Here is a 24,337-nt window from a genome sequence, read left to right as displayed (position 1 = left end):
GGCCTGATCCTGAGAGGGACTAGAGCTGCGGGGGGAGGGGCTGCTGGGCCAGTGGGACAGCTCCCCCCGGTCACACCAACTGGGTGAGTCTGCTCTCCCCAAGCCCTGCCCCGCCAACCCACAGCTCCCATCACACCAGAGCCCTTTAACCGTGCTAGCCCCGCCCTTTGCTTCACAGTGAGTTACCCGCTTGGGGACCCCACTGCCCCCCCCCACTCTCCCTCCATTCCTACTTTCCCTGCCGCCCCGCTCTCTCTTTTCCTTCCTCGGCTTGCTCCGGGTTCTCCTCTGGGGGATGTTCCCTTCGGATCCAGCCCCATCTCCCCTAACAAGGGGGCATGCATGAGTCGAGGGCAAACCCGGCCTGGGGGAGTGGGAGGCATGGATCTCTGCTTGCATAGGAATGTCCGCCCCCCCCGCCCCCCATCCCACCCCGACCCAAGCAGCCCAGCCCCTCTCCCGGGGCTCATCGGTATCAGCCCTCCCATCCCAAAGGCCAGACACATGCTGGGGAGGGGGGGCATTAAGACTGTGTTAGTGGCCAAAGCTCTCCCCCCACCATTGGGTGGCAGAAGGTGAGGAGTGGCGGGGGAGGGGGGGCAAGCCGGGCTGGCGGGGTGGGGATGACGGTGGCAGAGCGGGGGGGGGGAGTGGTGGGTCTGGCAGCCGACCCCTTCTTCCTCCTCCGCCCCCCCACTCAGGCTTTCTTGGGTGGGGGGGCCAGTTTGATGATCTCTTCTTCCGAGGGCTGCCGGATGATGTCTGCAGAGAGACAGGGGAGGAGAGTGAATGCGGGTGCTGGGGGGGAGGATTTCCTCATTGCCCCCCCCCCCAACATTTAACCCATAGGCTGGCCTGCCATGGGCTCTGTAGGACTGTGAGAGACGTAACCCCCTGGTGGCATCCCACGCAGCCGCTAAAGGCCTCTTGCGGCTGCTGGCTAAGAGGCTGCCATGCACGACGGCAGGGGCGGCAGTCCCAGGAGCGGGGTTCCAGGCCTGGGGCCCTGCTCAGTTCTGGACACGTCCTGGGGTTGAGCGCCGGCAGGTGGCTCCATGCCCCTGAAACAAGGCTCAGATTGGGGAACCCCAGGAATGGCCCCTTCCTCCACCGCCCATAGACCCACGTGGGGCTCTCCGTGGAAATCGCATAGGGAGGAAAGATGCATCCTTGTGACCCTGCTGCAACCAAGGGGCTAGTGCCAGGCAGGACCCTTGCTGCCCTGTGGGACTGTTCGGGTCTGTCACACCAGTTGGGACAGCAGCCCCCGCCTGGCTGGGTCGCCCAGCCCCAGCCAGGTCCAGGGGAAGAGTTAAATCTGGGCAGTGGAAGGGAGGGCCCATCCCCTAGCCCAGTGCTCGGGTTCCCAGGTCCAGGCTAAGTGCCCCTGGGAGAGGGGCAGCCTGGCCGTCTGGATCCTTACTGGGAGGTCTAGTCCTCCTTCAGCAAGGTCACTCAGCCCCCCACCCTCCCCCATCACTCAGTCCCTGCAGGGGGGATCCAAGCCCAGAGAGACATTGCTGCTACTTGAATCCCAGGGAGCCAGCACCAGGCAGTACTCCCCCCAGCCCCCAGCCCATCCCGCAGCCCCACTGGCAACTCCAGGCACTGGGGGTGTCGCGGGAGGATGAGGCGCTGGCCTGGTTACTGTGGTTCCATCCTGCCGGGGCCCAGAGGAGGAGGTGGGGCTATCTCAGCAGGGGCCTGGGGGGGGGGGAAAGGAGGGAGACTGTGGCAAAGACCGGCCCTGTCTCCCCAGTGCCTGTTGCCCAGGGTGACCAGGTGTCCGGTTTTTGACCAGTACACCCGGTGGAAAAGGGACCCTGGTGGCTCCGGTCAGCACTGCCGACCGGGCTGTTAAAAGTCTGGTCGGCGGTGCTGTGGCGCTAAGGCAGGCTAGTCCCTACCTGTCCTGGCTCCGTACTGCGCCCCAGAAGTGGCCAGCAGCAGGTTCGGCTCCTAGGCAGGGGAGACCACGGGGCTCCGCGTGCTGCCCCTGCCCCAAGCACTGGCTCCGCACTCCCACTGGCCGGTTTCTGGGCAATGGGAGCTGGGGAGGAGGTGCCTGCAGGTGAGAGCAGTGCATGCCACGGAGCCTCCTGTCCCCACCACCACCTAGGAGCTGGACCTGCTGGCTGCTTCCGGGCCGGCAGCCTGCCTTAGCCCTGCTGCTCCGCTGACCAGGAGCTGCCTGAGGTAAGCCCACGCCCCAACTCCCTGCCCCAGCCCTGAGCCCCCCAAAACCCAGAGTCCCCTCCTGCACCCCAAACTCCTCATCCCCAGTCCCAGCCCAGAGCCTGTAACCCCTCCTGCACCCCAACCCCCAGTCATGAGCCCCCCCCAAACCCAGAGCCCCCTCCTGGACTCCAGAGCCCTCACCCCACCTGCACATCAACCCGCTGCCTCAACCTGCAGCCTGCTCCCACACTCTAAATCCCTCAGCACCAACCCCCAGCCTGGAGCCCCCTCCTGCACCCCAAACCCCTCATCCCCAGCCACACCCCAGAGCTTGAACCCTCCCCCTTCCTGCACCCCAACTCCCTGCTCCAGCCCAAAGCCCCCCCCTGGCTCCCTGAACCCCTCATTTCTGGCCCCACCCCAGAGCCCGTACCCCCATTTAGAGCCCTCACCCCCTCCCACATCCCAACCCCCTGCCCCAGCCCAGTGAAAGTGAATGAGGGTGGAGGAGAGTGAGCCACGGAGGGAGGCAGAATAAAATTAGTGATAGAAAGTTGGCAACCCTGCTGTCACCCTGCACCCCTCCACAAACATCCCACCCCAAGTCTCTCACACTGCTCCCCCACACCCTGGCTGCTGGGAAACGCCCATCTCCCCAGCGTCTGGCCTTTCCCAATAACCCCAGGCAGGGCCCAGCGCCCCACATCTCCTGCCACCCCTGCAGCAGCACCCAGAAAGGGACGCTGGGGGCATCTCACATCCCAGCCAAGCCCTGAGAGGAGGGGGCCCCGGGGTCTCGTGTCCCATGGGTGGGGGATGGTCTTGCCCTAGCGTGTGTAGGGGGGGGCTCTGACCTTTGTACTTCTTGGCGCTGGGGATGCGGGTCAGCTTGGTGTCCACCTCGTCCTCCTCGGATATCTTCAGCACCTGGGTGCGGTATGCCACCACCACGGTCAGCAGGTCCGGGCGCCGCGAGATCTCAAAGATGTGCTCGATGTACGAGAGGTTGTCTGTGTGGGCACAGCATGGGGGTGAGAGCCCAGCGGGGATGGGGGGGGTGAAAGCCTGGCGGGGGGAGGGGGGGGAGGGGAGAAGGGATGAAAGCCCAGCAGGGGCGGGGGAGGGAGGGTGAGAGTCTTCCCCACGTGCACATGGGTGCAACTGGCTCCCCCAAACCCAAAATCGGGGACCGAGACCCAGAGGTGGGGGAGGGAGCCCAACGCCCAGCTGAGCCAGAGAGCAGCTGTGGCAGCCGCTCTCTACTCAGGGTCCCGCACACACGCAGGGACCAGATCAGACGCTGCCTCGAACAGAGCCGGAGCCAGAGCCCCGAGGGCCGGCATGACCGCCCCGGGCTGGGGGGTCAGACCCCAAACAGTGTGTGAGCCCAGCCGGGGGTCATGTTGTCCCATCCCCTCACACCCAGCGCCTCGGCTCACCGCACTGAACCCGCCCCGTGTAACTGCGTGTGGGCACAGGCCGGTCATGTCTCCTCCCGCTCGGGAGGCAGGTTGCACTGACCTGAGTTTCCTTTAACAATGAGACAGGAGATGCTGTGCTTTCCCCGGGAGTGGAAGAGAAAAGCCACAAGCGCTCAGCATGGGCACCGGCGGAGCTGTGGGGGCGGCGGGAGGCCAGGGCTGGGCTAGCAGCGGGATTGAGGGATTGAGGGGCATCGGTAGAGCTGTGAATGTGGTGGTGGGGGGAGGGGGGAGACCAGGGCTGGGATAGCAGGGGGCTGTGGGTCAGGATTGAGGGGCACAGGCAGAGCTGGGGGTGGGGGGGAGACCAGGGCTGGGCTAGCAGGGGGCTGCGGGTCAGGATTATGGGGCACCAGCAGAGCTGTGGGGGGAGCCCAGGGCTGGGATAGCAGGGAGCTGTGGGTCGGGATTGAAGAGCATTGGCAAATCCCCTCTCTGACTGGGACTGCAGGGAGCCGGAAAGAAAACGACCCAGAGGGGCTGATATTCTGAGCCCAGCAACAAGGGCCTTGGCAGCTGTTCTCTCTCTCATCTGAAAGACGGCAGCACCTCCTGCAGCGCAGCACCCACCAAGCTGCTGTGCCTCAGTTTCCCCATCTGTATAATGGGGACACCATCACCCTTCCCTTGGGAAACTGAAATCACTCAGGTTTGTGCTGCGTTTTGCCTCACTGCAAACAATCCCAGCCCTGCCTAGCACTTCACGTCTCTTTCTGGGCTGAGCTCACTTGGAATTTCATGGCTGCCTGGGGGACGGCTCCTCCTGCTCCAAATGCCCAGGCTCCTCTCGCCCGAGCTACAGGAGAATCCCCACTGGCACCTTGTTGTACAGAGCCTACGCTCAGCTCTGCATCCAGGCTGCAGTGATAACTAGCCAGCTCCTCACAATGCAAAGCCTGCAGGAAGGGGACCGACCCCCCTCAGACAGACAGGGAAAGGGCTCAGTCTGTCGGTGCTCGGTGTGCATGCTCTCCTCTGCACCCTGGGGAGCAGAGCCTCCCCCCCTTCAGATGCACACACACACGCCATGTACCACTTTCACCTCCGTGTAACACATCTCATGTCTCCTGGCTGGGCCTGCTGAGTCACTGTCTTTCCTGGGAACTGGGACAGGCTGTTCCCAAGGCTGCTGGGCTGGGCTGCTTTCACCTTCAGGTCTCCCTGGGTGGGGAAGGAGGGCTGGTGGAGACCCTGGGGCAGGGGCTGGCAATCTGCTTCCTGGGGTGATGCAGCTGGTATTCTCCCTGCAGCTGCTGCAAAGCGCCATGTGGATGCATGGGCCACCTCACAGACACAGAGCTCCTGAGATCAGCCCGTGGCTGGTGTGAATTGGCCATTTCCACCAGGAGCTGATGTGCCGGCCCCCACAAAGGGCTGTCCCAGCATGCACTGGGCTCCATATGGGTTCCCAGGGTGTTGGGTGGGTCATGTCACTTTGCTCAAAAGCCCCAGTGAGGAACTGGGTGGGACACCTCCATTAGCCCCCCTTGCACATGGATGGGAGCCCTCCTTCGTCTGCAAGCTGCAGTGTGGGTGATCCTTTGGCAGGTGGGTGTTGCCCTATAAAAGATGTCATTAAAGGTCCCATGGCACGGGGGGGGAGAAACCCAGGTGTCCTGGCCCCACTCTGAGAGGGGAGAATCAGATCATGGTTTCAGTTGTTCAGGGAACTATTTTTCACTCCCAGACCTGAACTCTTGTGCTGCATTGGTGAAACAAACTGCCAGGTCCCACCCCAGAAGTGGCTGCATCTCAGTGCTGGGCCAGGGGATCCATGCATGTGAGCTGCAACCCTTGGACAAAGGAATGAGCTATGGAAATATCCATCCTCACCAGCCATTCGCTGAGGGCGGGCTCCAGCCCCAGGGCATAAAATACCCCCGAGCCGTCCCTCAGAGAGAGAGAGAGAGATACAGGGGAGGGGGCATTGATGGAGAGGGACGGATCACTGAGGCATCCATCCATCCATCCATCAGATCTATCTGTCCTTCCATCCCCAGCTTCTATCAACAGGGACCCAGCCACTGGGACAAAGCCCTCAAGAGGAGTGGGCCAAACAATAACCGTGTTGGGCAGCACGGACACTGGGTCAGGGAGTCAAAGCTCACCAAGCAGCCTGCTGGGCGGCCCGTGGTCCAGGATCAGGGGTCAGGCACGAGGGGCGTGAGCAGAACTGGGTGTGGCGGCAGCACAGGGCTGGGCTAGCGGGACTGAGCGGCGTGAGCCGTGCACACGCTCACCTTTGTCCAGCTTGTTGTGCTTCTCCAGGAAGCTGAACCAGTCTTTGCTTGTGGTGATCTCCTCGTGCTTCTCACTGGGGATGTCCTCCTTGCAGGCCGACTTCAGCTGGTCCAGGTCCTCGTTGGTGATGTTCTCCGCCAGCTCCTCCAGCAGGCTGCAATACTCCGCCATCCCGCTGCAGGGGGAGCACACGGACAGCGGCCCGGTTAGACCCAGTCCCGGCAGGCCAGGGTCTCCACCAGCCCTCCTCCGAGCCAAGAGCCACCTCACCTTGCCAACGCCACCGGGTGCAGCCAGCTGGGAGGGGTTTCAGCCCAGTGCCCCGGGCAATGAATTTGGGGTGGTCTAGGCCCAGGTCCCACGTGTCCACATCAGAAACGCCATTGGCCCAGCTAACCCCTGACCCCAGATACATTAACACTGTCACTGGGATCTACCACTTGGAAGTGCCTAGGGGCTGAGACAAGGGCCCCATTGTGCCAGGTGCTGTATAGACTCAGTCCCTGCCCCAGACAATCTGAACAGAGAAGACAGACATAGGGACTTCCCTAGGTCACCTCAGGACACCCAGCCCAGTGCCTCCCTCCCTCTCAACTCCACGGCACTTCTCTGGTGCAGAGGGGACCAAGGACCCACTGGGCCACAGAGACTGAGCCCCCAATTCTGCTCTAGACAGGTTCCTTCTGACAGGCCTGCTGGTGGGGGCGGCATGGGGGGAGGGCAAGTCTCTGGGGACTCGGCCCAGGATCAGGCCCACAGACCATAAGGCTCCTGTCCTCGCGCAGCTGCCTTTAAAAATTAAACCCTTGGCGGAAAGATTCAGCAGCTCCGTGCCGGGAGCCGGCAGCACCAGGGTAGGGAGCGTCCAGGCTGCAATGATGAGGGAGGGCAGGGATAGCAGCCCCTGCACTGCTGAGTGCTCGACATGAGCCCCTGCTACAGATGGGGAAACTGAGGCACGAAGGGGGTTGGGATTTCCCCCGACTTGCCTTAAAATAATGGCAGAGCTGGGAACTTACCCCTAAGCCCATCCCCTGGGTGATGCCGGCCCCCCCTGCAGACAGTGCTAAGCATACGCAGTGCTAGCCAAGTCCCTGCACTAACCATCTATAGGACTTCCTCTGAGCCTGCGAGAACCCCAAGGCCTGTCCGTGCCCAATGGCCCCCACACAGAACCCCTCCAGGTTCAATTCCACCTGCTGCAAGCAGGGGGCGCGTGAAGGAGGCTTCCAAGGACCTAGGTACAGACACAGCAAGCAGGAAGAGGGGAGCAGGTAGGCAAAATTGAGCTGCCTAGGGGGCAGGGGAACAGGGCTGGGAGGCAAGGTGTGCTTCACCCAGGAGATGGCAGGGCCAAAGCCCTTCTATACTGAGGTGTATTCCGTGCCCCACCCACCCCAGCCGACCCCCACTTCTACAACAGCCTTCTACTGCCGTACAGCCGGAGGAGCAACTACAATGGCGGAGGCCTGTGCTTTGGGGGTTTGGTTCCTGCTTGGTGTACTAGGCCTGCAATGCTGGGGGCCCAGACTCTGTGTTGCTAAGGGACCCGCTCTCCAGCAAGGGAACAGACTGGATCCAGTCATGGTGCGGTCTCTGGGAGGTTGCAGTAAACGTCTGATTGGTTGAACCCCTTGGGTTTTGTCTCTGTGTCCAACACCAACTGGGGGATGCTTGGAGCCTGGGGATACTCCTCTGATGGCAGTGAAGAGATCAGGACTGCTCCCCTTAGAGAGGGGATGTGATAAAACCCTGAATGGGATTGAGAAGGGAGATCCAGGGCTGCTGTTCTCCCTGTTTCAAAACAGAGAACGAGAGACAGTCACTGACATAGGAAAGGGGAAAATTCACAAGTGATCAGAGGAAATGCTTTTTCACAGAACCGGTGATTAGCCTGTTCCTATGGGATGTGCTGAAAGGTGAAAGATCAGACTGGAGGGAGGTTACCAATGGAGTCCCTCAAGCATCAATCTTGGGACTGATCTGAGTCCATATTTTTACGAATGACCTTGCAGGAGCGTGCTAATGAAATCTGCTGATGATTCAAGGAGGGGAGGCATCGCCCATACAGAGGAGGGCCGGAATATTATACAAGAATTGTTAGATCATTTTGGAGACAGGAGTGACACAAATGGAATGAAATTCAATTATACCAAGTGCAAAGTCATGTACTTTGGGCCTCATGATAATAATTTCTGCTACAAGCTGGCGGCTTATCAGTTGGAAGCGACAGAGAAGGAGAGAGAATTAAGTTTAGAATTTAGAGAATGAAAGGAGGGTAATATAATTAATGCCAATCAACATGGGTTTATGAAATATAGATCCTGTCAGACTAACGTGATATCTGTTTTTGATGAGATTACATGTTTTGTTGATAAAGGTAAACAGTGTTGTTGTAATATACTTAGACTTCTGCAAAGTGTTTGACGTGATCCCACATTACATTTTGATTAAAAATCTAGAACGATATAGAATTAACACTGCAGTCAGTAAATGGATTAAAAGCTGGCTAAATGATTAGTCTCAAAATGTAACTGTAAATGGGGAATCATCATCTAGTGGGTGAGTTTTCAGAGGGCTCCCGCAGGGAATCAGTTCTTGGCCCTACCCTATTTAACATTTGTATCAATAAAATCATGCCTGATAAAGTTTGCAGCTGACACAAAAATTGAAGTGGTAAATAATGAAGAGGACAGGTCACTGTCACAGCGCAATCTGGAGCGCTTGATAAACTGGGCGTAAGCAAACAAAATGCATTTAATAAATGCAAGGATACATCTAGGAAGAGTGTAACCGTACTTACAGAATGGGGGACACTACCCTGGGAAGCAGTGCTAAAAAAGATTTGGGGATTGTGGTGGATAATCAGCTGAACGTGAGCTCCCACTGTGATGTTGTGGCCAAAAGAGCTAATGCGATCATTGGATGCATAAACACGGGAATCTCGAGTAGGAGCAGAGAGGTTATTGTGTCTGGTTATGTTGTGTGACTGTTGCTGAGATCCTGGGAGAGCAGGTTGTGTCTGGCACTAGTGTGAGAGCAGGTTGTGTCTGGCACTAGTGTGACTGTTGCTGAGATCCTGGGAGAGCAGGTTGTGTCTGGCACTAGTGTGAGAGCAGGTTGTGTCTGGCACTAGTGTGACTGTTGCTGAGATCCTGTGTCCAGTTCTGGTGCCCACAGTTCACAAAGGAGGTTGATAAATGGGAGAGGGCTCAGAGAAGAGCCATGGGAACGATTAAAGGATTAGAAAACCTGCCTGAGAGTGACAGATGCAAGGAGCTCGATCTATTTAGCTTAACAAAGAGAAGGTTACGTGGTGATTTGATCACAGCCTGAAAGAACCTACACTGGGAACAAATATTTAAGAGCGGGCTTTTCAGTCTAGCCGAGAAAAGTCTAACACGATCCCACGGCTAGAAGATGAAGTGGGACAAAGTCAGACTGGAAATACGGCATTTTTAACAGTGGGGGTAATTAACTAGAGGAACAACATAGCAAGGGTTGGTGCATTTTCAGGCGAGAGAGAGAAGTATTAGGGCCAGTGTACAAGGTGCAGGGGAGACCTCCTTTGGAATACTGTGTCCAGTTCTGGCCACCCATGTTCAAGAAAGATGAGTTTGACCTGGACAGGTGCAGAGCAGAGCTGCTAGGAGGGACAGGGGAATGGAGGCCTGTCTAGGAGAGGAGACTGGAAGAGTTGGGCTTTCTTAGCAAAAAGAAAGCTGAGATGGGCTATGATCGCTCTCTCTAAATACACCGGGGGGTTAATACCAGGGGAGGAGAAGAGCTTTTAGGCTAAAGGACAATGTTGGCATAAGAACAAATGAATATAAACTGAGGAACAAATTCAGGCTGGTAATTAAAAGACTGTTTCTAACCCTCAAAAGAGGGAGGCTCTGGAACAGCCTCTCCTAGGAGTTGGGGGCTGGGAGCAAACAATTAACGTTAAGAGAGAGTGGGATAAATTTATGAGTGTGATTGTACGATGGGGTTGCTTGCGATGGTGGGTGGCAGGGCTCAGCAGCCATGGGCCTCACTTCTGGTTCATGTCTTCTATCCCTAAAAGCGCATGCTTCAGGGTTTCAGCTGGCTGCCTGCAGGGGTCAGGAAGGGATTCTCCCATCCCTGCTGCCCCCACAATGTATTCTCTGTTTGTTTTTTATATCTCCTTCCTCTGAAGCATCAGGGATGGCCACAGCTGGGAACAGGACACTGGATGGGGAGAGCCAGGGCTCTGGGATGGCATCCAGCATTCTCTCTCTCAGGTGCTTGGTTGGCTGGTTCTCACTCACCTGCTCAGGGTCTTACTGATCACCATACATGGGGTCAGGAAGGAACTTTCCCTCAGCTCAGATCAGCAGTGACCTTGCGGGTGGGTGTCTAAATTTGGTTGTTGGGTGTGGGTGCTGATGAGGTTGGCAGCCTGTGCTATGGAGGTCGGACTGGATGATCTGGTGGTCTCTTCTGACCTTAAACTCTATGGTGTTAGTAGTGGGATCCATTCAGAGACCAGAGACTTTGTGGCTAACCCCTGTCTCTGTGATTGGACTGATATAAAATTCCCCGCAGCCAGAGCTCTAAAGGCAAGGAATGGTCTCTCATGGCGGGGGGGGAGGGGGGGGGCAGGGCGGGGGGGTAAGATGTCCCCTTGGGCACAGGTTGTTGGTGGGCAGCCACTGGGCAGTATTTTCCAGATATTGCCCTTGGTAACAGGATCAATGCGAGGCAGACACGCTTGGTGTGTAATGAAAAAGAAAACAAGATCCCGAGAGATTTCTGAGCCAGCAACTGGACCCTCCTTAGCTCTGTCATCTCCCCTTCAGCAATTTCAGCAGACACCAACCGGTCTTTCTTATGCACAAGATTAAAGGGCAGGTTTGACAGGTCTGCCACCCGCCCACGCAGCTCACTCTGAGCGCCATGGCCCTTTGGGTGCAGACTCCAGCAAAGTTTTGGGAGCAGTGGGCTGTCAGGCAGCTCGTATAGCAGGCCTATGTGATAAGCATGTGTACAAGTAGAGATGTCTAGCGCTGTAGGTTTGTCTCTATAGGTGTTTGCCTATGGATACAAGTGCGTGCACCTGTGGATAGCTGCCTGGCAGCTGAGCATGCCCAGAGGGCATAGGAAGATCAGTTTTCTCCAAATCCAATAACAGCCACTCTGGGAGCTTTCTATCCTAAAGCAGGAAGTTCGGGGCTGCTGGATTCCCCATGGTTCTGAACCTATTCCATTGATCTTTCCTTGGCCCCAACGAACTCCCCTAATAAACCCCACCCAAGCTCGACATTGCTTCCAGGTTGGCACAGACCCCTGAGGGGTCTGTTATCTCCAGCCTGAGGCACAGGTTAGAGATTAGAGTTCAAATCCCGGGGCTTGCTCTGGGATCCGCCCAGAGATGTGGGGCCTGGAGCCCAAACAATCCCCACACATAAATGCGTGCGCAATTTTCACTAGTGGGCATGGGGTGTTTTCACCAGTGGCAATGGCTTTCCTGGCAAATGTGGCCAGAGCCCAGGGTTTTACTGCTGCTGAGTTTTGTTCCAGGAGGCAGAAATCTGCCAATTCCATGGGGAAAATGTCACTGGTTTTGTCATCCAGATGAAACTGCCCAGCAGGAGCTGGGGGAGGCGTGGGGGGGAGGGTGAGCCCGAGTATGTGTGTGTGTGTGCCTGTACACACACCGAGGAAGGGTTTGTTCATTTTCAAGAACGGAGGGAAGGGTTGGAATGAACTGCCCCTCCCCTGCATTCTTGCTCTCTCTCATTATTCTGCTACCCTGTTATTTCTGCTCCAATCCAGCCATTAATGACCTAGGGATCTGGGGGAATGGCCGGATTTTCAGACAGTTTTGGGCAGATTAAGGCGAGGCACCGAACCAGCGACCTGAATAAGAAAGACGCCCCCGCTGATAAACACGCCATGTGGTGACACTTGTTCCTAGCTGGGAGGCTGCTCAGCAGGGAGGAGATGCCAGGGCTGGTGACCAGACCCAGATTCATGTTCCCAAGCAGCAACACATGGAGCCCCTCGCAGACACTGGAGCTCTCCCAGCTTGCTCACACACCCCACTGCACACACTCATGCACACCTACACTGCTATTTTAAGGGATACTCCAAGCCCTGCACACTCACTAACTCCCCCCCACAATCATACCCATTCCCGCAGCCCTGTCAAATCACACTCGCACCCCGGCACAATCACACCCATTCCCGCAGCCCTGTCAAATCACACTCGCACCCCCGCAGAATCACACCCATTCCCATAGCCCTGTCAAATCACACTCGCACCCTGGGACAATCACACCCAGTCTCACAGCCCTATCAAATCACACTCACACCCCACCACAATCACACCCATTCCCGCAGCCCTGTCAAATCACACTCGCACCCTGGCACAATCACACCCATTCCCACAGCCCTGTCAAATCACACTCGCACCCTGGGACAATCACACCCAGTCTCACAGCCCTGTCAAATCACACTCGCACCCCAGCACAATCACACCCATTCCCACAGCCCTGTCAAATCACACTCGCACCCTGGGACAATCACACCCAGTCTCACAGCCCTGTCAAATCACACTCACACCCCACCACAATGACACCCATTCCCGCAGCCCTGTCAAATCACACTCACACCCTGGCACAATCACGCTCATACCCCTACTCACTTACACTCAGACCCCCCATCAGTACATGACACACATTCCTACACAATTATTCTCCAGCACACAACTCTGCAAAATTCCACACACTCACACACCCCTACACAATGACATACACACCGTAGACACCATCACTCTGATGCACTCCTCTTCTGAGTTCAGACACAGACCCCCCGCCAAAACTCGCTCAAACACACACCCAGCACAATGACACAAAGCCCAAGTGGGCGCACACCCAGAGCAAACAGCATCATTCTGCTCTCCCTAGCCCGCCACTCCCCTGCACACACCCCCTGACACAGTGACATGCACCCGCCACAGTCGCACGCTCATACCACGCCACAGTCACTCAGCGTGTGCGCGCACATATGTCCACGCGCACACACACAGCACAGCGAGCCCACTCGGGCTGTGGCATCCCTGGGATCGGGCCGGCTGGGCTGCGACTCAGGTGACGCTCATTGGTTCTGACAGAGATGGGAGCTGCACAGAGCAAAAGTGCTGGAGATGCCGCGACACACACAATCATGTCACACTTCACTGCACACTCACCCCTGTCCACAGGCGCCTCCCCTCCCAGAGTGCTGAGCACCCCAGCTGCCTATGCAGAGAGACACAGGGATGAACCAATTCTGCCCAAGCACTCACACCTACCCTGATACCCCCAACACCCCACCATCTATTGACACCCCCGAAAGGCGACATATCCTGGCACGCCCAACACACCCACACACAAAACCATCTACCGACAGCCCCCACGGATAAGAGCCCCCAGACAGAAAGACAGAGACACGCTCCATCTAATACCCCCGAAGACATATCCCGACACCCGCAGCACACACAGACGTACTGACACTCCCCAGTACACACACATCACATCTGATGCCCCCCCGCAGTAGAATGAGACCAACACCCCCCGCCTCGTGACAACCCCACCGCACACAGGTATTTATGGAACTGTATCTGGCTCCTTCCCCTGCACCCAGGCATGCTACCCCCCAGCCTCATCCCTCTCCCTTTCCAGCCCCGTGGGGCCACAAAGACATCGGCCGAGCGAGGGGAGTTCAAAGCGGGGCGGGGGAGGGCAAGAGAGGAGTATGAGTTAGGGGGAGAGATGAAAAGGGTTAAATCCACCCCGCTGGGCAATGGCAGAGGGGGAGAAGAGTCTTCAGAGCCCTGACAGCGAGTCCCCCAGGGGAAGGGTGGGGAGCCCTGTCGCTCCATGACAAGAGAACAGATCTGGCTGCAGGGTATAGACCCCCCAAGGGGGGCCACTGGGAGTTCTGGGCTGCTGGGGAAGTCTGTAGGGGTGACCTCATGCTGGGCTCTGGGCGTGGGAGGAGATGGGACCTAAGGGGGCTTCCCCAGGCCTGAGATCTGGCAACAGGGCACAACATCGCCCCAGAGCCCAGCCCCCCCCCCGCCACTGAGCCACCTCGTTTCCTCTTGGTTGCCCTGGAAACAACTGCCATCCACCATGACGGTAAAGACGGTCGCCATGGCAACCACTATTTCTTTCACTTAATGTTTTCTTCTTTCTCTCCTTCTCCCCCAGGCAGCACCCCCCCCCCCAATCCCACACACCTGGTGCCTGGTGAAACATGTGGGGGGAGGAGAGCGGGGATTAGTTCTGTCAGGGTCCAGCTTGTCTCTGACCTTTCCTGATGGAAAGGGAGCAGGGAGCCCAGCAGCTAGCCAGCCTGGCATGGGGGCAAAGTGGGGCTCCATCCATCCATCCATCCCCAGTATCCATCTGTCTGCCACAGAATCTGTGTGTCAATCCATACGTCTGTCCACGGTATCGATCCATCCATTGTAACCAGCCAGCGATCACCTATCACGGGATGGAATCTATCCATCACGTCTGGCCACCAGTATCCAATGCCCCAATATCCATTCCTCCATCTCCAGAAACTACCCCTCCCTTCCTCCCTCCCCGCATCGTTCTCTGGGATCCATCCAACTCCTTCATCTCTCTAACGTCTCCCTCCATCCCCATGTCTCTGGGGCTGCGGTTTCTATAGCACTCTCACCCTGGTCCCAGCCCCACCCATGATACACACACCCTGATTTTGGTAAAGATTTGGGACAGAGACCCCAGGTTTTGCTGCTAACAGCCCAGCTGGGTTTATTTTGTCGCTCTCAAGAGGCATTTCCTGAGCTAAGAACGTCTGTCCTTGGCACAAACACTAGAGGGTGCTGAAAGCTGGATGCCCCTATCTCTACACTGTCCAACAGAGCATCATCCCCTCTGGAATAACCAGATTCACCGAGAACAAACACTGAAGCCAGACTGGGATCCTAGCCCGACTCCCACAGAGGGTCCCTCAGTGTAGAAGAGACCCAAGCCATAAACCTGGAGCCAAACACGCCTGTGATGGGTGGTGCCCGAAACCCAGGCCTGCACCCACAGCCAATCCCTACAGAGCCCTTTGCCCTGCCATACCCACCCTCTCCTTTTGCTGGGAAGAGCTCAGAGCGCTCAAGTCTGGGAGGGGGTGCCCGGATGTAGACCAGAAATGTTGGATCCAGGAGCAGGACTGGAATTTTATACACAATTGAGGGCAGTTAGCTAGACAGAGACACCCCCATCCCCAGATAACCCCACTGTCTGCCTGCTCGGTTCAGGATCTCCCTGTTTAATCATTCCAGGCTGTGGTCCAGCCAGGCCCCCTGCCCTTACCCGTCGCTGGATATCTTCTGCCTTCTAGCAACAGCCTCCTCCTTCCTCTCCAGCCACACCCTCTCCCCACTGCAGACATGAGAGTCTCCTCCTCTGCAACCCCCACATCCCCCGCACCTCTCCACTGACAAAGCTGTATCTGTTTCACCAGACATCACGTTATCTACCCAAGTGTTGGGCTCAGGGATCATATCTAACCCCTTTCTAGAGTCTGGGACTGTTGCTACCAGCCCCATCTCACTGCTACACGAACTGTTCATTTCAAGTGGCCACGACTCCATCTCCTGCCACAGGCTGCTTACGCCCCAGCTGTGCACAGGCCATGGGGGAAGGAGGGCATGTGTACCATGCGCACACAAGTGCATTTCCTGGCCCCATTTTCTCTCCATAGAAACCTCACAGGCCACCTCCTTTCTCCGGGCTGCTTTTCTATTCTCCGGGTTCCACTGGGAAGGGGAAATTCCTGTTGTGTTTCTTTAAAGGGAAACGTTTCCCAGCTGGCCTGTCTTCCTGAAACAATGAATCATTGGCTCGGCTCTTGGCCCGGTCTCCTGGGTTCTTTTTTCCGCTGTTGTTGCAAGCAGAGTTTTTTGCACTCTGTATTCCGGGCTGCCCCTGCAACTTGCAAGTGTGGTGCACAGGGGGATCCTTTCTCTGCTGGTCTCTCCCATTCACGCCATCCCAGGGAAGGTTTCCTCCCCATTCATCCAAGCCTTTCACTTCTCATTCACTCCCCCGCATTTCATTCTGACTGTTTTTCTCTCTTCTCCCTTTTCTTCTCCCACTCTTTTTGTTTCGTTTATTCCTTTCTCGCACTTTTGTCCCGCCAGGGTAACACAGCCCTTCAGGGATAATAAACTGCCCAGCCTGGCTTCCTGCCCGTTTCCCAAGCAAGCTGGGTGGCACAAAGAAAAGAGTATGGTACAGAGCTGGCTGGAAGCGGGGCTTAGTGCTGTTAGAGGAGGGGGCCTGTGGGTTAGAACTCCTGGGTTCTATTCCCAGCTTTGGGAGAGGAGTGGGGTCTAGTAGTTAGAGTGGGGACACGGGGAGTCAGGTTCTCTGCCTGGATCTGGGAGAGGAGCTGTTCCTATCTTTCCTGAGGGTAAGCTGCCCCTATGCTAGTGCAGTACATATTCATTAGTGCAAAGAATGCCCAGAGAAGCTCAGCTCAGTTCTCCTAACCCAAGTCAGCCCAGCGCAGCCCATGCTGTTCCAGCTCTCATCTGCCTTTCCCAAATCAGTCTGGCCAGGCCTTGACCCTTCCAGTCCCATGCCCCAAACCCTGAATGGCCAGTGCCCTCTGAGCCAAACTCGATTGACTTCCATGGACATTTGGACCCAAAACAACTGCTCCCGGGTGACATGGATGTACGTGTCCCACCTGCATCCCAGCTCATGGCACTTCTCTTTCACTTTGTAAGTTCTGCAGAAAATCCTCTGGGGTTAATCTCTACAAGCTCTCAAATAGACTGATAAAGATGACCCTGCCACTCAGCCCCCAAGCCATTGTAGGTTACTGTGGATTCACACAAAATTTACAGCAAACAGACAATAGCCTTGAACCAATAGGAAAGGGGTCCACCAACCAATCTCAAAGCAAGATGCTCCACAGCACCCCCTACTGCCCATTAGTGTCATATGCCCTGCACCTTCTCTGTGACAGCAAACCCACCAAACCGGTGGATAAGCTTTGGCTAAGTCAGGGCACCTGGGTTCTGTTGTCAGCTCTGCCACAGACTCGCTCAATGACCTTGGGTGAGTCTCCGTGCCTCAGTTTCCTCGATCTTCCTTGTAAAGCTCTTTGAGATCCGTGGAGGAAAAATGCTATAGAACGTATTATCCCTGCCTAAAACGGTGGACGAGAAACGGATCCCAGAAATAGCTCCATGGCAGCTTAACTGAAGGTGACCAATAATGTCTGACTGGCAGTTATAGGAAGGCCCCTTCGCAGCACTCTGGTAGGGTAAAGGGGCCTTCCCTTAAATAAGAATCAGGCCCAATAGCCTCCGGCTGCAGGAACTGTGGTGCCGGGGTTAATAAGTGACACACTTTGTCAGTGATGGGGAGGGCACTTTGGTTCATTTATTGCATGTCAGTTGTATGTTATCACATGTGAGATGTTACAGCATGTTCTGGGGTTACATGTGTCAAGTCCATTATTGTACATAAGTTACAACATATGCTTTCAGTTACTGCAGCCCAAATGATATTACCAATGGTAAATTATCGCCTGTCTGTTATGGCATGATAATGTGGTCGTTTATGGAATGATAGTACCACGGTATCACATGTGAGATCAACTATAGCATGTGCTGTTGGAAGTCCCATGTCATTTATGGCATATGATTTTGGTTCTCCCAGGCCAGTTGCCACGTGTCAGGTTAGTTAGCATTGGATTGTTATGGCACGTGGGGTAATATATGGCACGCCAGCTGTGTACGGTGACATGTGAGCTCGGCTATGTGGTGTAGGACACACATTAATCAGGACAGTGTGGTCTGCTATGTCATGTGTGATCATGTAGGACATGCCAGTTGCATGCTACTTATGGGATGTGCTGCCGTCACATGTGCAGTCACAGCATGTGGCATCATTGCATGTCAGTTGCAGCACGTGCTGTCCATGATCCCAGTTCAGTTACCGTGTGTCAGGTGGGTTATCATGGGGCCATCACGGCACATGAGCTCAGTAACTGCATGTTAGTTAAATGCCAGTGTGTTCCCTGAGGCTAAGCAGCTATAAATCAGGCCCTTCTAACTGCAGCTTAATGCATCTCCAAAATGATCCTCATCTATCGCTATTTAACTGGATCCCCATAACAGTCTGGCTCAGAGACGACAGCCCCCATGGGGCCCTGGAGGGAAAACAAGCCCACACTCCCTGCCTCAGCCTACTCACGGGCTCCCCAGGGCCCCTCCGAGCAGCGGCCCCTGCACACCCCATGACTCAGGGCAGTCAGGACAGTGTTGGCTTCTCCAGCCACCAGAAGGGCCTGGAGCAGGCAGACAAGATGCAGGGAACATAGAGATCAGGGTCTCCCCATCTCCCAAACTGCCGGGAGGCCAGGGCCCAAATCACAGAGATGGGGGGGAGGGCTGCTGCTGCTACTGTAGCCCGTCTCTATGCTCCACACCCGGCCCCATCGCCCCATCCTGCTGCTGGCAGGGGGCAAATCTACAGCGAGTGTTTTTCTTAGAGCCCTGTCCCCTTCTCCTCTCTGTCTCTGCCTGGGGAAGCTCCAGCTCCCCTTTGGGGGCTCAGGAACAGGAGGCCCCCCAGAGCCAGCCCCAGAGGAGGGGAGCTGGGGGGAGAGCACACTCATTCCACTACAGAGGTGGGTGAAACCTCCAGTAGCAGGAGCCCATCTCACCTCTGTGCAACCCGCTGCTGTTTCACATGGTGACAGGATTTTCCTTCACTTCCTGTCCCAAAGTGCCAAGCAGCTGTTACACAGCTGCCCCACCCCACCCCAGAGGTGGCTGCATTTCAGCAAGGAGGGGAAAGTGACACGTCTGGGCAATAACACTTAGCAATGGGGGTGGGGGAAGGAGTTTAACTGAGGGGAGGGGTGGGTTATGAAAAGAGAGGCCCGAGGGCCCAAGCAGCAGCAGCAGGGAGGGGCATGGGGTGAGGAAAGCTGATGGTTTCACTTTGCTCCAGACAATCAGGCCTTTCAAGCTCCTGGTAATTGAAGCCATGAGACATCAGCCTGACACTCGGGAAGAGGAGAGAATGGTGGAGCTGGAAGGAAGGGGGCTGGCTGGGGGATCGTGAGGAGCAGTCTGCAGAGGCTCCGGAACGGCATCCCGGGGATTGTCTCCCCCTCCGATACTCCCCGCAATTCCAGGGGAGTCCCAGGTACTGACCATATTCAATCAGCGGCTGGGCTCTAGATGATTAAACCATCGCTCCCAGGGAGAGATCACAGTGGTGATGGTGACACATGCGTGGGGCATAGGAACACACAGTGGGACACACAGTGACACCACTGACAGACAATCCAACCTCAGCATCACACTGCCCTAGAACCCCAATGGCCCAATCCAACCTCACGGTCACGCTGCTCTAGAACACCCACGGGCCAATCTGACCTCACTGTCATGCTGCTCTAGAACCCCTGTGGGCCAGTCTGACCTCAGCAACACTGCTATAAAACCCCTGTGGGCCAATCCAACCTTATTGTCACACTGCTCTTGAACACACATGGGGCAATCCAATTTAAGCACCACACTGCCCTAGAACCCCAATGGGCCAGTCCAGCCTTGTTGTCACTTTGTGCCAGAACACCCAGGGGCCTGTCCAACTTCAGCATCACATTGCTCTAGAACTCTTGTTGGCCAGTCTGATCTCATTATAAGACAGTTGGGAATTTTCATCATCCAGGCCTTTGACTACTAATTTAAAGAGCCCATTAGTCAAAAGAGCTAATGTGATCCTGGGATCCATAAACAGGGGAATCTCGGGGAGGAGCAGAGAGGTTAATTTACCTCTATATTTTGCACTGGTGTGACTATTGCTGGAATCCTGTGTCCAGTTCTGGTGTCCACAATTCAAGAAGGATGTTGATAAATTGGTGAGGGGTCAGAGAAGAGCAACAAGAGTGATGAAAGGATTTTTTAAAAGGCCCTACAGTGACAGACTAAAAGCGCTCAATCTCTTTAGTTTCACAAACTGAAGCTGAAAAGGTGACCTGCTTACATCTTTAAATATCTACATGGGGAACAAGTATTTAATAATGGGCTTTTCAGTCTAGCAGAGAAAAGTCGAACATGATCCAATGGCTGAAAGTTGAAGCTAGACACATTCAAACTGGAAATAAAGGGGTAAATTTGTACCGGTGAGAGCAATTAACTGTTGGAACAATTTACCAAGGGCTGTGGTGGATTTTCCATCACTGACCATTTTAAAATAAAGATGGGATGTTTTTCTAACAGATCTGCTCTTCTATTTTGGGGAAGTTCTCTAGCCCGTGTTATCCAGGAGGTCAGACTAGATAATCCCAGTGGTCCCTTCTGGCCTTGGAATCTAGGCATCTTATCACAGATTTGTTCCCCAAAAAGGTACACATGGGGGGTTTGAACCCATAATACCACAAGCAGGAGCCACCTATGCCACTCAGCATCTCACTTCTCTGCTCTGTTGCTCAGTTTCTCCATCTATAAAGGACACACCCCACCCTCTGTGCAGGGGCTGGGAGACTTAATACATGTTTATACATAAATTATATGACAAATGGATATGTTACAGTGCTCTCACACCTTCTAAGGATCCTGAAGCATTAATGAATTAAGACTCATTCTCCCCCAGGGAAGACAGGTCAGTAAAGAGGTCAGCAAATAAACAGCATCAATAAATACATTGCTCAGTGAACGAACACATTGGAGATTTAATTGTTATCAGTAGCTAAATGTGTTACAGTCGCGGGCTGAATGGATCCATTCCATCCCAGCTAGTCATAATTCCAGTGACTAATGCGATGTGATTTGTTCCTTTGGGGGTGTGTTTGTAATCTATATTCCAATTCTCAGACTGAACTGAGATAAACTCCAAGCACAAATCTCCCACGGTAACATTATTTCTAGAACTAGCTGGAAACGGGAGAGAAATTCTGTGATTGGGACTTTGAAAAAAAAACCAAAACACTCTACACCCTGCCCTCCTCCCCTTTTTATTTAATTTTACAAAAATTTGAAATGTGAAACATTTCAACCTGGCTCTGTAGCTGGCAAAAAATGGGGGAGGGAAAATTCTCTCACACACACACACACATACACATGGCAGTCCCTTCCCCAAAGCTGTGCACAATGGAGATTTCTCTTGGCCAGGGCATTTTACAGCATAACACAGCACTTGAGTCAGGTGACAATGGTAATGACTTACCTTCTTCCAACACTGAACAAGGAACTTGATTAGAATGAGGAAAACAGGGTCACAGAATCATAGAATATCAGGGTTGGAAGGGACCTCGGGAGGTCATCTAGTCCAACCCCCTGCTCAAAGCAGGACCAACACCAACTAAATCATCTCAGCCAAGGCTTTGTCAAGCCGAGCCTTAAAAACCTCTAAGGAGATCATCCCTCCAGATGATCTGCCTCTGCTTCGAATCTTCCCTGGCCCTGCTATTCAGACTGCTGGCTTCCTCCTGGGGACTGGCAGACACAGGACAGGTAGCCTCCCAACCAGCAGCTCGACGCTGCTGGGTGTCTAGCCTGGTTGGTGGTGCCTCAGTGGTGCTAGACAGTGCCTCCTCCTGGCCATTCAGGGGCAAAGCCAAGTGGGGCCAAAATCCCTTTGGAGGGTGAGGATGACCCTGGAGAGATAGATGGGGACTCAAAGCATCTAGTGGGGGAATAGGGAGTGAGTGGTGGGGGAAGCTGGAGTAGATCACATGGACTAGGGGATGCGGTGGCCTCCCCCATGGGGACACTGGGACCTGCAGCGTCCCTCACAGCACAGGGTTATACTGGACAGACCCTGTGGTTCTTCCTGGCTGTCCAGTTCCCAGCCCACACTGCCCAGTGTCACCATACGGGGGCAGCCTGTGTGCTTAGCTATGGTGGAAAGGACCCAGGATGGCACGCCAGTGGGAGGAATTCAGCTGGCGCTATGGTGAGCAGGGATTACTGGTTCAGTAATAAGACAAGTGGGGGGAGGGGGAGTGGGGGGGCAACCAGACCCTGCAATAGGCAGAGGAAGACCATGAAAGGGCAGAGTCAGGTGACCACCCCCTTCTGCCTCCATTCAAGCCTTACATTCAAAGTGCTTCATGACTATGCATGAAGGGGCATGTCTCAGGGAGCCCCATTCACAAGACAACGCTAGCACACACCAGCTGGATGCTGTGATGAGAGTAATTATGTTTTCTCCCCAGCCAGCCTATTTTCTCAGTGGAGTGACAAGGAAAAAGAAAGGAGTTTGGTTTATGCTTCCTGTTTATCCAGCCGGCTTGGGCACGTCCCCACTAACATCCAAAATTTAAATTTGTTCTCCCTGGCTTAGGCCCTGCCCGCATTCCTGAACTGCTTTGCCACAGCCCCTCCCTCCGGAGAACGGAGCATTGTCTGGGAGCCAGGACTCCTGGGTTCTACAACACACCTCTCAGGCGGGGGAGTGGAGTTGAATGCTTAGCGCAGGAGGCCTCCTGGGTTCTCTAGTCTAGAGGTTAGAGAAGGGAGACTGAGAGCTAGGACTCCTTTCCCAGCTCTTGGGCCTGTCGCTTCCCCTTCCTGTGCCTTGATTTCCTGCTTCCTGATTTGCAGATAACAAAGAGCTGTGAGATCCTGAGATGAAAGGCACTGTAGAAGCACAGAAGACTTTGGATTTGGGGGCCAGAGCTCAGCAGCAGCTCCACTGGTGAATCTTGAGATATGGGGATGGGGGGGGGGGGGGTCTGCGGCTGAAATGTCTGATTCTCCCCAGTCAAAACATCTCCGCTTTCTTGGGCCAGCAAGGGTGCAGGGCAGGAGACGGGAGTGCTGGAAAGTGCACAGCTGCCCTGAGCCTGCGACTGGGGGAGGAAAGGCCCTAGAACAGGGGGAAGATCATGCCCAGGGCAGAGCAGAGTCTGCAGCTGGTAGGAGAGGGGGATGGATCCCACTGCTGGGCGTACGGGTACAGAGCACACCAGGGATGCCAGGCAGACAGACCATTGTGGTTCCTCTGGGGTGGGGGGCAGATGATTCCCTGTCAGAGAAGCCGCCCCACACAGACCCCCTGCAGGTCAGTCTCTCCCCAGCATGAGGTGTGTCCTACCTCAGCCACTCTCCTCCCTGCCCTCCCCCCACCTCTCAAGCTGCTGAAAAACAGGGGGGCTGGTTTGACAGAGCAAATTAAAGTTTGCGGCCCTGGATGAAATGTGAAATGGGCTGAGCGGCCTGAGGGAAGTGGGACAGGGGTGGGGAGGGGCAGGCATAGGAGGGACCCCCCAGGGGACTGGAAGCAACAGTGGCTGAGTTTCTAGGAGCAAAGAAATCGCCATGGCAACTGCCGAGCCAACATTATTTTAACCCTGTCATCCCCTCCTCACTAGCTAGATAGGATCAGTTCCCTTCTCTTTGCCTGGAGAGATCCTGGTGGCTCCAGGTGCCATCCTTACGCACCTCCCTCCACAGCAGGTGGGTACAAGGCTGGGGCACAGGTGCACACACTACCTAGGGCCAGGGTAGTACCCAGCCCAACCTCGGCTGTGCCCTGCTCTGGCAGAGCAGATGGGCTCAAAGATAGAGGGGGTTTGGGGGTGGGGGCAGTCTCTAGGTACCAGTCTAAACTGCATGTGAGAGAGAGAGAGAGATCGAGAGATCACCATGTTCCACTGGATGGAAGCAGAACTGTCCAGCTGTGTGTCAGAGACCCCACACTGCTGACAGCCAGTGGAGATTCTCCTTTAGTTCGGGTGTCAGGTTTTCAGCATAAAAGGCCCTGGGGTCACTCCCTGCTGCTCCCTGGGAAGCTGTGAGCAGCTGCAGGTCTGCTGCAGTATTTGCCTCTTATAAATTAGCAGACTGGGGTGGGGGTTGGGTGGGGTTGAAAGGGGTGCTCTACCTCCCACCCACCCTTTTGCCCCCAGGATGCAGGAGATGGGGGAGGGGAAAGGAGAGAGGAGGTGCTTGGAGTGAGTGGCCAGGGATGCTCTGGGTGCTCAGCAGGAGCTGGGGAGCTTCAGCCAGCCAGCCCTCAGCCAGGTGGGGAGAAATACCCTCCAGCTTTTCAATGCAGTGGTGTAACTGAACCAGCCCCCATCCCTGGCCCCCCACCCCCTCCTCTATATCCATGGTCCATGCTTCTGCACTGTGTGGCCCTCACTGCTGCTCCAGCAGTGTGTGTGTGGGGGAGGTTCGGGGGTGGTACCTCAGAGCCCGGCAGGCCTGTCCCACCTGAGATTTCCAGGGAATTCGATCCCCTGGAGTGACCCGCTGTCCTGAACAGCCCAGCAGTGAGCACCACCTCTGTCACAGCTAGAGATTTGCCCGTTCCGTGTTCACAGGTGGATCACAGTGCAGGCCACAGAGATGCGCTGCCCCAATCCTGCCTCCAGCATAATATGCCTCTCAGCTGGGGCAGGGACGGTCTCTCCCTGGGTGTCCGGACAAT

The 24,337-nt window shown here is 55.5% G+C and overlaps 1 protein-coding gene across 1 annotated transcript in view; it reads right to left on the bottom strand.

Moving 5' to 3' along the window:
- Window positions 1–606: 606 nt before the first annotated feature.
- PEA15 (proliferation and apoptosis adaptor protein 15) overlaps window positions 607–24,337 on the bottom strand; it is a 40,567-nt gene continuing 16,836 nt past the window's right edge. Inside the window, exons 2-4 of the mRNA XM_073322645.1 lie at window positions 5,900–6,075; window positions 3,033–3,188; window positions 607–762 (exon numbers count right to left, since the gene is read on the bottom strand). Of these exons, the coding sequence (XP_073178746.1) occupies window positions 698–762; window positions 3,033–3,188; window positions 5,900–6,071 (393 nt within the window). The 5' untranslated portion in view covers window positions 6,072–6,075 and the 3' untranslated portion in view covers window positions 607–697. The remainder of the gene's footprint in view (window positions 763–3,032; window positions 3,189–5,899; window positions 6,076–24,337) is intronic.

Source organism: Lepidochelys kempii, chromosome 24, assembly GCF_965140265.1.
Source record: "Lepidochelys kempii isolate rLepKem1 chromosome 24, rLepKem1.hap2, whole genome shotgun sequence".
Lineage (NCBI taxonomy): Eukaryota > Metazoa > Chordata > Testudines > Cheloniidae > Lepidochelys > Lepidochelys kempii.
This window is presented reverse-complemented; position numbering and strand designations above follow the sequence as displayed.